Raw genomic sequence first — 12058 nt, 5'->3', positions numbered from 1 at the left:
GCGATGCTTCGTCAGTGGTGTTTGACGCACAGCAGACGATGATGAAAAACAGCCTTTGAAGCTCATTAGCAACTCACGAAGGGATCGCTGCTCCGCGTGACGTAAGCTCGAATTGATGTCAAGGATAGGATCGGGAGCGCCTTCGCCAGGTTCAGTGCCTTCTAATACGAAACAGTCATCGTTGCCGGCGATTTCCTCGAAGTAAGCAACGGTGGCACCCTTAGCGACGTGGCGGCGTTCCTTGCCAAAATTGGTCAGCAATAATTCCGCACGGCCCTCGGTGAGGTGCAGCACGCCTCGAGCAACTGCGATGTCGTGATTCAGCAATAGGGCGTCCATACGCTCGGTGATACCATCGACGGTACAGCGAACATCACACATCACAGGAACTATGATGCAGGACCGCGGCGGCACGTTCACATCATCGTCGATAACACGCAACGGCGCACGGCGTACTCCATGTTCTGGGCGGCGATTGCTCGCGGCGAACTTAATGGAGCGTTCCCCAACGTCGATGACAGCGTTGTGCTCACTGAAGAAGTCCATTCCTAGAATTAAATCCTTGCAGCACTCGGGGAGGACGACAAAACTTGCAACGAACTCGGAGTCGCCGATACCAATCCTGGCGGTACATTTACCCACAGGCGTCATCAGGTGACCACCAGCCGATCTAATCTGGAGCCCGAACCACGGTGTCTTTACTTTTCTTAGGCGATCAGCGAGTGTTTGGCTGATTACGGAGTAGTCCGCACCAGTGTCGACTAAAGCAGTTAATTGGTGCCCGCCTATGGAGATCAAAATGTCCGCGCTGCCAATTTCACCGATACTTATTCTACTCGCCGTGCGGTCAGAAGGCGACGTCGTGGCTCCCGTCGGCGGGATACTGGGTGCTGTCGGCAAGGTCGCGTGTTCTGCTGGGGACGCTGCGTGTTCGGTCGACGAGGTCGTCGTTTGTCGTATCGGCGAGGTCGTGTCTTCGGTCGGCGGCGTAGTTGGTTTTCGAAGGTCTTGCCAAGGCCTGCCGGTAGCAACCTTGCCTCCTGAGGTTGCGGCGGTTAGTTTCCCCGCCCAGGGCTAGGGGATCTTCCACGCGGCGGTCCTCGGGGGTCTCGACGGTCAGGTGACGAGCCGCTAGACGGTGACTGTGAACGTCGGAGGATCGACGGGGGAGGTGACTGCGAACGTCGGAGGATCGGCGCGGGACTTTGTCTGGCAGCAAGGTAAGCTTCGATTTCCGCAGGTCTTTGGCCAAAGCGAGGTCGTGAGGCGGCGGGTGAATAGCCTCGAAGTCCAATTTCACGGTACGGGCAACGGCGGTAAACGTGGCCTGCTTCGCCACAATGATAGCACAGTGGCTGGTTGTTGTCATCGCGCCAAACGTCCGTCTTGCGCATCTGCGTTCCATACGAACTCTGTTGTTGGGACCGAGAGTACGTGGCGGAATCTGCTCTCTGGAGTCGGGGGTCGGTTCGAGGCACCAGGGGCGGCAGTGGTGTGTGTGCGATGGGCAGCTGGCGACGGAGAGCTGTTACATAACTCGCCTGTGGCGGCTGTACCTGCTGCTCCACGATCGAAAGCGCTTGTCGGATCTCTTGGCGAACTACATCAGCAACCGAGGCAGGCGCAGGTTCCAGCCCGCCAATCCCACTCAATTGCAGCTCTTCTCGTACAATTGAGCGGATGATGTCTCGAAGGGTTGTGTCATTGGCCATACTTGTTAGGGCGCCAGCAGTACCGGACGAAGTGCCGTTCACGCGGTTGAACTGCCGGCATCTCTCTTGCAGGGCTCGCTCGATGGCTGTTGCTTCCCTGACGAAGTCTTTCACCGTGCGAGGAGGGTTTCGTACGAGACCTGCGAAGAGCTGTTCTTTAACGCCGTGCATCAGGTAGCGCAGCTTCCTCGGCTCCGACATTTCAGGGTCAGCCCTCTTGAACAACCGCGTCATGTCCTCCGTAAACATGGTCACGGTTTCATTGGGTTTCTGGATCCGCGACTCCAACAGCCGCTGTGCAAGGTCCCGACGGTCTGTGGTGGCGAAACTTTCCAGAAGCTCCTGCCGGAATTCTTCCCACGTAGACAACCTCGCCTCGCGGTTCTCGAACCACGTCCTTGCACCATGTTCGAGCGCGTAATAGACCTCACGCAGCTTTTGGCGAGCATCCCACTGGTTGAACGATGCGACCCGCTCAAACTGCTCCAGCCAATCCTCGACGTCCTCAAAAACCTCACCGTGAAAGATGGCCGGAGTACGAGGCTGTTGGAGAGTCACCTGGGGAGTAAGTGCTTGCGCCATTACTTGAGGTTCCGAAGCCTGACGTCTAGGTGCCGTGAAGTCAAGGCGACCGTACTCTGGAGACAGTCCGCGTTTGCGACGACTAGCCTGATGGACAGGTGTGTGGACAGGGCTAGGCCGTTCCGGGCTGGCCGAAGGGGTCCTTTGCATGGGGTAGTCGTACCCCGCACCTCCACCAGTGTCGCGTACTATAAGCACGCAGATACTGAGCCGGGGTCCTTGAAGGAGACGACCGGGTCAGAACAAGCAGCCGGAGCCTCTTTAATCGGATAGCTCGAGCACAGGGTTCCGAGCGCGAGCGCCAGAGCTCTGAATGACAATGATCAGAGAGCACGCGCACTCAACCACTTCTTCGTCCTCACAGTCGTCTCTTGGCGCCGATGAAACACGTGACAATATATATATATATATATATATATATATATATATATATATATATATATTAAGCATGTCTGTCACTAGCGCCATTCCCAAAGGAGCAACTGCAGTATAGGCAGCACTGTGCTCTCGCCATGTGAGGGTACGTGCCGAAAGAGTAGAACATTATCATCGCATTTAGGTGGCAACAATACACGGCAGCCGCATCGCGACCGCTTGGAAGGAAGAAGCTGCTTCTCGCTTTGCTCTCGGTCAACACGACCGAGCGGACTTCGCTCCGCAATCGGATATTTCACCCTCCTACAATGCCTCGCGACGATAACCCCCCGCCTACGCCAACACGCATCGTCTGGTCTGGTGCGATGTGCGTGCGGGACCCTCCCAAGTACAACGGCATCGTCTAGCAGGACGTCGCCGACTGGCTTGCCATCTTTGAACGGGAGAGCACACACAATAATTTGAACAACTGCCTCAAGCTCAATACCGTGGAATTTTCTATGACTAGGGTCGTGGAGAAATGCTTCCTGAACAACGCAGCCCGTCTTGACAGATGGCCAGAATTCAAAGCCGACTTCCGAGCAGTATTTGGACGACCCGCTGTTTGAACATTCTGGTAGGAACAGCGCTTGCGTGAACGCGCACAGAAAAGTGGTGAAAACTTCACTTTGTACATCGAGGACGTCGTAGATCTGTGCAGGAGGATCTGTGCAGGAGGATCGAAAGGCATCGAAGACGATGCCTTCCATATGCTCCCCGGGAAAAACCCCCAAACTGGCAGAGGTCCTTACCAATTGCCAGAGTTTCGACGAGCTGCGGAGGCAGCGGGCTCTAACACGGCGACCCGTCGCACAAGGTCAGTTTCTCCAGCCTGGCTGCTGACGACAGTAACGGTACCTTGTTTCAGCGAACTCAGCAGTTTGTGCTCGAGGAAGTGGCTCATCACTTGTCCCTAATCTCTAACGCTCCGGAGTGTAAATCTTCTCTCAGCCCTGACCTCCAGGCCATTGTCCAACAACAAGTTGCACTGCAGTCAGCACCTGTTGTTGTCGCCCCCGTGCCTTATTCCGACACTATGGCGACGGCGCCAGTCACCACAACTCGGGCTTATGCCAATTCTATACCTTCCATGCTGATGGCCACTCCACCGACCTTTGTTGACGCTGTCCCACAAGGACCATATGCTGTCGTCGCAGCCAGATACATACATTGGAGCCCCGTCATTCTCCCGCCCCGCCTACCTATACACCCGCCTGTATGCTCTGGTCCGCAGCTCACTAACCCTTGGAGGATTCTGGAGAATCGTCCAATTTGCTTTGCCTACAGGGCACCTGGCCATGTGGCCCGCTATTGCCGCCGCAGTATGACAACTGGACGCAACCCTCCGACGGCTTATTCCTACGCCCCATCTCAACTCATTCAGGCAGGCACTGCTTATTCGCCGGTGACATTTATGCCCTCCGAAAGCCGTGACTTCACCAGCCGCCTATCTTCATTTCCGCGAAGACGCTTGCTGTCCCCCATGCGTCGTCGCCCTGCCCCAACGCAAGGGGAAATCTAGGCGCCGCAGTTCTGGAGGCAAGAAGTTCGTCGTCGTCGATCTGCGCAAGACCTCCTTCCTCTCCCGCAAACTTCATAAGTATTGTCATTGATGGCTCCGAAATCTTAGCTCTTGTCGACACTGGAGCCGCCGTTTCTGTCATGGACGCCAAACTCTGCCACCGCTTGAAGAAGGTCACAACACCGCATCTTGGGTTCTTATTGCGGACTGATAAGGCTGATCCCATAGATCCAGTTGGCGTGTGCACTGTCCGTGCCGTTATTCGAGACGTCATATACGTGTTTCAGTTCGTTGTCCTGCCTTCGTGCTCCCACGATGTAACACGGGGGTGAAACTTTCTTTCCCAACATAGAGCTGTAGTCGACTGTGGCCGTGCCAAGTAGAGCTTTTCCCATTCACGGATACTACCGCTGATCACCCGCCCGCTTCTTCAGCCGTAAAATTGGTCCTCGCGGAAGAAATCAGCATTCCGCCACATTCCGCCGTCCTTGCTTCTTTATCGTGCCTATCTCTGTGAAATGTGACAGTGCTCTTTACGCCTTCTAACCTGTTCCACCACGTACAAAATATTCAGCTTCCTTTCTTCCTGCTTCCAATCCGCAACAGGCAAGCTACACTTCTTTTTCTAACTAAGTCTCATGTTCCTGCATCTTGCAACGCAGAGAGAATGTCGGCCACGTCGAGACCGTAGGTTCTGTTGTCGCTGTGGATTTTCCGGATGATTTAGCAACCCTTGACATGAGTGGACTCTGTGCTCCTACAGCAGCGACACCTCCACCGTCATCAGATGTCTTTTATCGCGCTGTTGATTACAAGCTTTCTTCACCCGAACGAGACCAACTTCTTGCAGTGCTGCACCGATTTCGGACGTCTTTTGATTCTGTCCAGTCTTGCATGGTGCGTACCACCACTTTTGAACACACCATCTGTACCGGGAGTCATGCATCCTTACGACAACGTCTCTACTGAACGCCGCGCGTAATTGACGAACAAGTCGAAAATATTATATATCCATAGATATATAAATATATATATATACATAATATATGTGTATATATATATGTATATATATGTATATATATATATACATATATATATGTACATATATATATATATATATATACATATATATATGTACATATATATATATATATATACATATATATATATATATATATATATATATATTGTAGCGTACAGCGAATACGTGCTTCGGGTGGTAGGGGTAATTAATGGGGCACCAAAGACCAAAACAGCGAAAGCCAGGGGTCTAACCTAAACCTCGCGAGCCGAGGGAACGGGCCCAGCGCGCGCGATCCGAAGTCGAAGATTCTGTCTTCTGCCTCGTCGTCGACCGTTGCGTGGGCCCTTTTTTATACAACGCGTGACATTTACCTCCCCCCCAGGGGAAGCATGGTCCCGATGCTCGGGTGAAAGTGTGGTGAAACAGCGATCCAGTATGGGCGTGTCACGTTCTTGTGAAGTAAGGCTTCATGCGGACGATATGGACCACTTCCGACCGGCGTTGGCGACGCCGGGATGGAACACCGTCTTCCGGAATAACTGCGTACGTGACGTCACTCAGTTGTTTCACAAATCTGTAGGGTCCAAAATAGCGTTTCAGAAGTTTTTCGCTTAGCCCTCGGCGTCGGATGGGGGTCCACACCCATACATAGTCGCCCGGCTCGAAGGAAGCGTGCCTGTGACAAGCGTTGTAAAGAGAGGAATCGTGCACCTGCTGCTCTCTGATGCGATACCGAGCGAGCTGCCGCGCCTCTTCGGCACGCTGCGCGATTGCTTGCGCTGTCTCGTCGGCATTTCCGTGGTCGTGTGGGAGCATGGCATCCAGCATCCTTGTTGCCTCGCGTCCGTACAGGAAAGCGAATGGAGTCATGCGTGTAGTTTCTTGCCGGGCCGTGTTGTAGGCAAACGTCACGTATGCGAGAATTTCGTCCCAATTTTTGTGTTCCAAGTCGACGTACATGCTTAGCATGTCTGCAATGGTTTTGTTTAGGCGTTCGGTCAGGCCGTTCGTCTGTGGGTAGTAGGCCGTAGATTTTCTATTTGAAGTACCGGTGAGATCCATGATGGCGCGTACCAACGCCGAGTTCAATGCGGTTCCCCTGTCCGTGATCAAAATTTGTGGTGCTCCATGGCCAGAACAATGTTGTCCATGTGGAATTGAGCCACGTCGAGCGCAGTGCAACGTTGAAGAGCTTTTGTTTCGGCGTATCTGGTAAGGTAATCGGTCGCGACGATTATCCACTTATTTCCCGAAGAGGAGGTTGGGATGGGGCCCAAAAAAGTCCATGCCGATCTGTTGGAAAGGTGTTTTCCGTATTTGTACAGGTTGCAATAAACCAGCTGGGCGTCCAGGCGGTGTTTTCCGTAACTGACATTCGCGGCAGGTGCGAATGTAGTGTTTCACTGTCGCAGGAAGCTTCGGCCAGTAGTAGTTCTGCTTGATTCTGGAAGTTGTACGCGCATAACCAAGGTGAGCCGCAGTCGGCTCATCATGACAGGCCTGTAGTATGTCGCGGCGAAGACACTCAGGGACAACTTAAAGGTAGGCTCTGCCGTTTGGACCAAAGTTGCGTTTGTAAAGGATGTTGTTCCGTAAACAAAACAACTTTAGGCCGCGTGCGAAGAGCTTGGGCTTCCGTGTAGAGCGGCCTTCCAAAAAGTCCACAAGTGGTTGCAGCTCGGTGTCTTGCCTCTGTTGTTTACACAACGTTGGGGCGTTGATTGCTCCCAGAAAAGCCGTGTCGTCTTCATCTTCAGGGCCGGGGCGCTCGACCGGGGCTCGGCATAGGCAGTCTGCTTCAGAATGATGTTTTCCTGACTTATAGACTACCGTCAGGTCAAACTCCTGAAGTCGCAGGCTCCAGCGGGCTAGGCGACCAGTGGGGTTTTTAAATTGGCCAACCAGCAAAGTGAGTGGTGGTCGCTCACTACCTTGAAGGGACGGCCGTAAAGGTACGGGCGGAATTTCAAGACCGCCCATACAACAGCCAGACATTCCTTCTCAGTGGCCGAATAGTTGGTCTCCGCACGGGACAATGTCCTGCTTGCATAAGCAACAACTCTTTCAGCACCGTCTTGACATTGGGTAAGAACGGCGCCTAGACCTACTTTGCTAGCATCAGTATAAATGGTGGTCGCAGCGTCTTCTTCAAAATGGGCGAGTACAGGTGGCTCTTGCAAACTCCGGCACAGGTCCTCGAAAGAGTCGTGCTGCTCATTGTTCCATACGTAGGCGACGTCGTTACGGGTAAGGTAGGTTAGTGGAGCCGCGATGTGTGCGAAATTTTCTATAAAGCGCCGGTAATAAGAACACTGGCCTAGAAATCGCCGCAGGGCCCTTTTGTCTTTGGGCGTCGGGAAATTGGAGATAGCGGCTACCTTTTCAGGGTCGGGTGTGACGCCAGCGTTGCTCACAACGTGGCTGAGGAAACGGAGCTTTTCATAACCAAAATGGCACTTTTCTGCTTTCAAGGTAAGACCGGCGGCTCGTATGGCACGAAGGACTGAAGATAGTCGTTTCACGTGTTCTTCAAATGTTGACGAGGAAACGATCACATCATCCAGGTACACGAGGGATGTCTGCCACTTGAGGCCGGACAAGACAGTGTCCATAATTCTCTGGAATGTTGCCGGCGCCGAACACAAACCAAAGGGCAGGACCTTAAACTCAAAAAGAGCATCCGGTGTTATGAAGGCGGTCTTCTCGCAGTCGCGCTCATCTACCTCGATCTGCCAATACCCGCTCTTTAAATCCATGGAGGAAAAGTAACGGGCGTGGCGAAGCCGGTCTAGAGAGTCGTCGATTCGGGGCAACGAATATACGTCTTTTTTGGTCACTTGGTTTAGCTTCCTGTAATCTACGCAAAACCGTAAAGTGCCATCCTTCTTTTTAACCAAAACAACGGTCGACGCCCACGGACTTCGAGATCGCTGAATGACATAGTCTTGCAACATTTGTTCCACTTGGTTAGGAATTGCTTCGCGTTCCATGGTAGACACACGATGAGGGTTTTGGCGAAGAGGTCTTAGTGCGTAATCATTGATGTTACGATGCTTCGTGAGTGGCGTCTGTCGGACCGCAGATGTCGAAGAGAAGCAATCCATAAACTTCATCAGCAGTTCGCGGAGTTCTTGGCGCTGCGTGAACGGCAAGCTGGGGTTGACATCAACCACGGGAACGGGACTGCTCTCACCAGGCGGGGCGCCTTGTAAGGCGAAGCAGTCTTCGTCGCCGCCAGGAATGTCCTCGAAAAAGGCGACTGCAGTATGTTTGGCGACGTGTTGGTGCTCCTTACTGAAATTTGTAAGCAATAATTCTACTTTGCCGTCGACTAAGTGCACAACCCCTCGGGCAACTGTAATGCCGTGACTGAATAAAAGCGCATCGACACGTTCTGCGATGCCGTCTACAGTGCTTCGCACGTCGCAGTTGACGGAAACGAGCATGCAGGAGCGCGGCGGCATGTTGAACGTCGTCGTCGATAATGCGCAACGCTAAGCGACATTCTTGGCTTTCCGGCAGGCGGGGGCTCGGCGATAAGGTGATTAGGCGCTCGCCCACATCGATGACAGCGTTATACTCTCTAAAAAGTCCATTCCTAAAATGAGCTCCCGGCAGCACTCTGCTAGGACCACGAAAGTGCCGACGAAAGTAGCGTCTCCTTTGCTGATCCTACCAGTGCACTTCCCCACCGGCGTCATTAAGTGGCCCCCAGCAGTGCGAATTTGAATCTTAGGCCATGGCGTCTTAACTTTTTTCAACCGATCAGCGAGGGTCAGGCTAATGATCGAGTAATACGCTCCGGTATCAACAAGGGAAACAACTTCATGTCCATTCAAAGATACGACGAGATCGGCGCTTCCACCATCGGCGATAGTCACTTTCGTCGTCGTGTTTTCCTTCGGCGGCTTCGCATGATTTCGAAGGTCTTGCGGGGTTATGCTATCAGCAACCCTGCCTCCCGGAGTTGCTGCTTCTAGTTTCCCCGAATAGGGCTTGGGCATCTTCCCCGCGGCATATCTGTAGCGTCGCGGCGGCTAAGTGGAGCGTCGTTCTCTGGGGGCGGTGATCAATATCGGCAGGACGGCGAGGGCGAGGCATTTCGGCGAGCAGCGAGGAAGTCTTCGATTGCAGCAGGTCTTTGCCCGAAGCGAGGCCGGGAAGCAGCCGGAAAAAATCCGGGAAGGCCAACCTCGGGGTACGGACAACGGCGGTAAACATGGCCTGGTTAGCGACAGTGGTAGCATAGGGTTCGGTTGTCACTGGTATGCCAGAGGTCAGTCTTCCGCACATGTCCTCGAAATGAATTTCCCGACGGCCAGGGGCGTGTACCGGCGCCCGCTGCCTGGGGACATACGTAGGCTTGAGGCATACAGCTGGGCGCTGGGGTGCTCGCAGGAGGCGGTTGGCGACGCACTGCCGACGCATGTCCTACTTGGAGCGGCTGTGGCTGTTTTTCCGGGGCTGCAAACGTTAAGACCTGCCTGATTTCTTGGCGCACGATGTAGACGACTGATGCAGACGCCGGCCCGGGGTGGAACGAGTCCGTGCAGCTGCAACTCCTCCCGAACGATAGATCGGACGAGCTGCCGCAGTGATCCATCGGTGGACGCAGCAGTCACCACAGTGCCAGTGGTGCTGGAGGATCTGACAGCCCCACGGTCGTACTGTCGGCACCGCACCTGCAGGGCTCGCTCGATGCGTGTCACCTCTTTGATGAAATCCTTTACAGTACGAGGAGGATTTCGCACGAGGCCGGAGAACAGCTGCTCTTTTACACCGTGCATTAGGTGTCGCAGCTTTTTCGGCTCGGACATATCGTGGGTCGGCTCTCCGAAATAGGCGAGCCATGTCCTCCGCGAACATTGCGACCGTTTCGTTGGGCTTTTGAATTCGAGATTCCAGAAGTCGCTGGGCGAGCTCTCGGCGGTCTGTGCAGGCAAACGACTCCAGCAGCTCCCGACGAAATTCCTCCCACATCGACACTTCACCCCTCGCCTCACCGTTTTCGTACCAGGTCCTGGCGCCATCGTCCAGCGAGTAGTACACATGCCCAAGTTGTTGTTGAGGGTTCCACTGGTTGAACGACGCGACAGGCTCAAACTGCTCCAGCCAGTCCTCGACATCTTCGAACGCTTCACCACAGAAGACGGCAGGAGTGCGTGGCTGGTGAAGCGTTACCTGAGAGGCAATTGGTTGCGTCATTACTTGCGGTTGAAGCACTTGGCGTCTCGGCGCGTCGCTGGAAAGGAGGCCGTACTCAGGAGACAGGCCGAGTTGGTGGCGGGTAATCCGATGAACCGGGGTGTCAACAAACCATGGCCGTACCGGGCTGCCAGGAGGGGTCCTGGACATCAGGTGGTTGTACCCAGCTCCTCCAGCAGTGTAGCGTACAGCGAATACGTGCTCCGGGTGGTAGGGGTTTTTAATGGGGCACAAAAGACCAAAACAGCGACAGCCAGGGGTCTAACCTAAACCTCACGAGACGAGGGAACGGGCGGAGAGCGCGCGATCCGAAGTCGAAGATTCTGTCTTGTGCCTCGTCGTCGACTGTTGCGTGTGCCCTTATACAACACGTGACAATATACATATATATTTATATATAAATAGAAATTTAAAACATATCAAGGTTGCAGTCGTCATTGCTAGTGCTATTCGGCTTTTTCTGAGATATTTAATACTGCCGAGTGGGGTGTTTGTCATGTCTCTCTGACACAGTCATAAATAGGCGAAAGTAGAAGTAAAAAAAAATACGCCATTTTCTCTGGAAGTGGCAGTCAAGCCAAGATCTCTGCAGCACTAGCTTTATGCTATTCCGGGAAGGCTCCCCTCTAGAGTTCACCTCGGGGGTTTATATTTACAACTGCTCTGAGGCCGGTCAATAGCACCGCTTCTCGACCACCGCAGTAGACGAACGTTTTTCCCAACGGCCATCACATAAGACGTCGTCGCTGGTCGGGGTTAGCAATTCGCATTTCCGGACTGCTGGAGCCAGAGCACTCGTAATGCATGTAGCACAACAGAAATATACGGGACGATGGACTCAGTAAGAACACATATCAAGGTTGCAGTCATCATTCTGAGTGCTAACCGGCTTTTTCCGAGTTTTAATACTGCCGAATGTCGTGTTTGTCATGTCTATGATTCAGTAATAAATAAGCGAAAAAAGAAGTCGAGTAAAATACTCTGTTCTCTCCGGAAGCGAAAGTCGAACCGAAATCTCCGCTAACGCGTGTGGTGAACTAGCCATTATGCTATTTCACGACGGCTCCTCTCTCGACTTTACCACGGGGGTTTACATTTAAAACTGCTCTGAGGCCAGTGATTTAGCCCCGCCTCTCGAACACCACGGGAGACGTAGAACGTGTTTTTTCCCAACAGCCGCCATGTAAGACGTGGTCGGAAGTCGGGGTTAGCAATTGGCATTTCCGGGTTGCGGCAGCCAGAGCCCTCATATTGCATGTAGCAGAACCGAAAGATACGGGACGAGCGACAGAGTAAGGACACATATCAAGGTTGCTGTCGGTCATGCCAAAGCTACTCGGCTTTTTCCGAGATATTTATACTGCCGAATCTCTTGTTTTTTATGTCTCCCTGATAAAGTTATAAATAGGCAAAAATAGAAGTGGAGAAAAAATCCGCTGTTTTCTCCGGAAGCGGGATTTGAACCCACATCTCCGCATAACGCGTGTGGTGCACTAGCCATTATGCTATTCCGTGACGGCCCTTCTCGACTTTACCGCGGGGTTTTATAATTTCAACAGCTCTGAGGCCGGTCAACTACCGCCGCCCCTCCACCACCGC

At 53.2% G+C, this 12058-nt stretch overlaps 1 protein-coding gene across 1 annotated transcript; it reads right to left on the bottom strand.

The window, feature by feature from the left end:
• Positions 1–847: 847 nt before the first annotated feature.
• LOC144139894 (uncharacterized) lies at positions 848–10609 on the bottom strand. Its single transcript, XM_077672128.1, has 4 exons — positions 10583–10609; positions 10258–10435; positions 1351–2512; positions 848–1142 (listed from the first exon to the last, which is right to left on the bottom strand). The coding sequence occupies exons 1-4, from the start codon at positions 10607–10609 to the stop codon at positions 848–850; spliced, it is 1662 nt and encodes a 553-aa protein (XP_077528254.1).
• Between the last annotated feature and the right edge of the window lie 1449 nt (positions 10610–12058).

The sequence above is a fragment of the Haemaphysalis longicornis genome, unplaced genomic scaffold (genome assembly GCF_048455015.1).
Source record: "Haemaphysalis longicornis isolate Haplotype H1 unplaced genomic scaffold, Haemaphysalis longicornis Haplotype H1 scaffold_5, whole genome shotgun sequence".
In the NCBI taxonomy this organism is placed as follows: Eukaryota; Metazoa; Arthropoda; class Arachnida; order Ixodida; family Ixodidae; genus Haemaphysalis; species Haemaphysalis longicornis.
This window is presented reverse-complemented; position numbering and strand designations above follow the sequence as displayed.

Coding starts and splice junctions, on each gene's coding strand:
- LOC144139894 (XM_077672128.1), bottom strand. CDS start 10,609: ATGTCCAGGACCCCTCCTGGCAGCCCG. Junction 2,513..10,257: donor CAGGACCTGGTACGAAAACG/GTGAGGCGAGGG, acceptor GTCTCCTTCAAG/GACCCCGGCTCAGTATCTGC. Junction 1,143..1,350: donor GATGACAACAACCAGCCACT/GTGCTATCATTG, acceptor CGACGTTCACAG/TCACCGTCTAGCGGCTCGTC.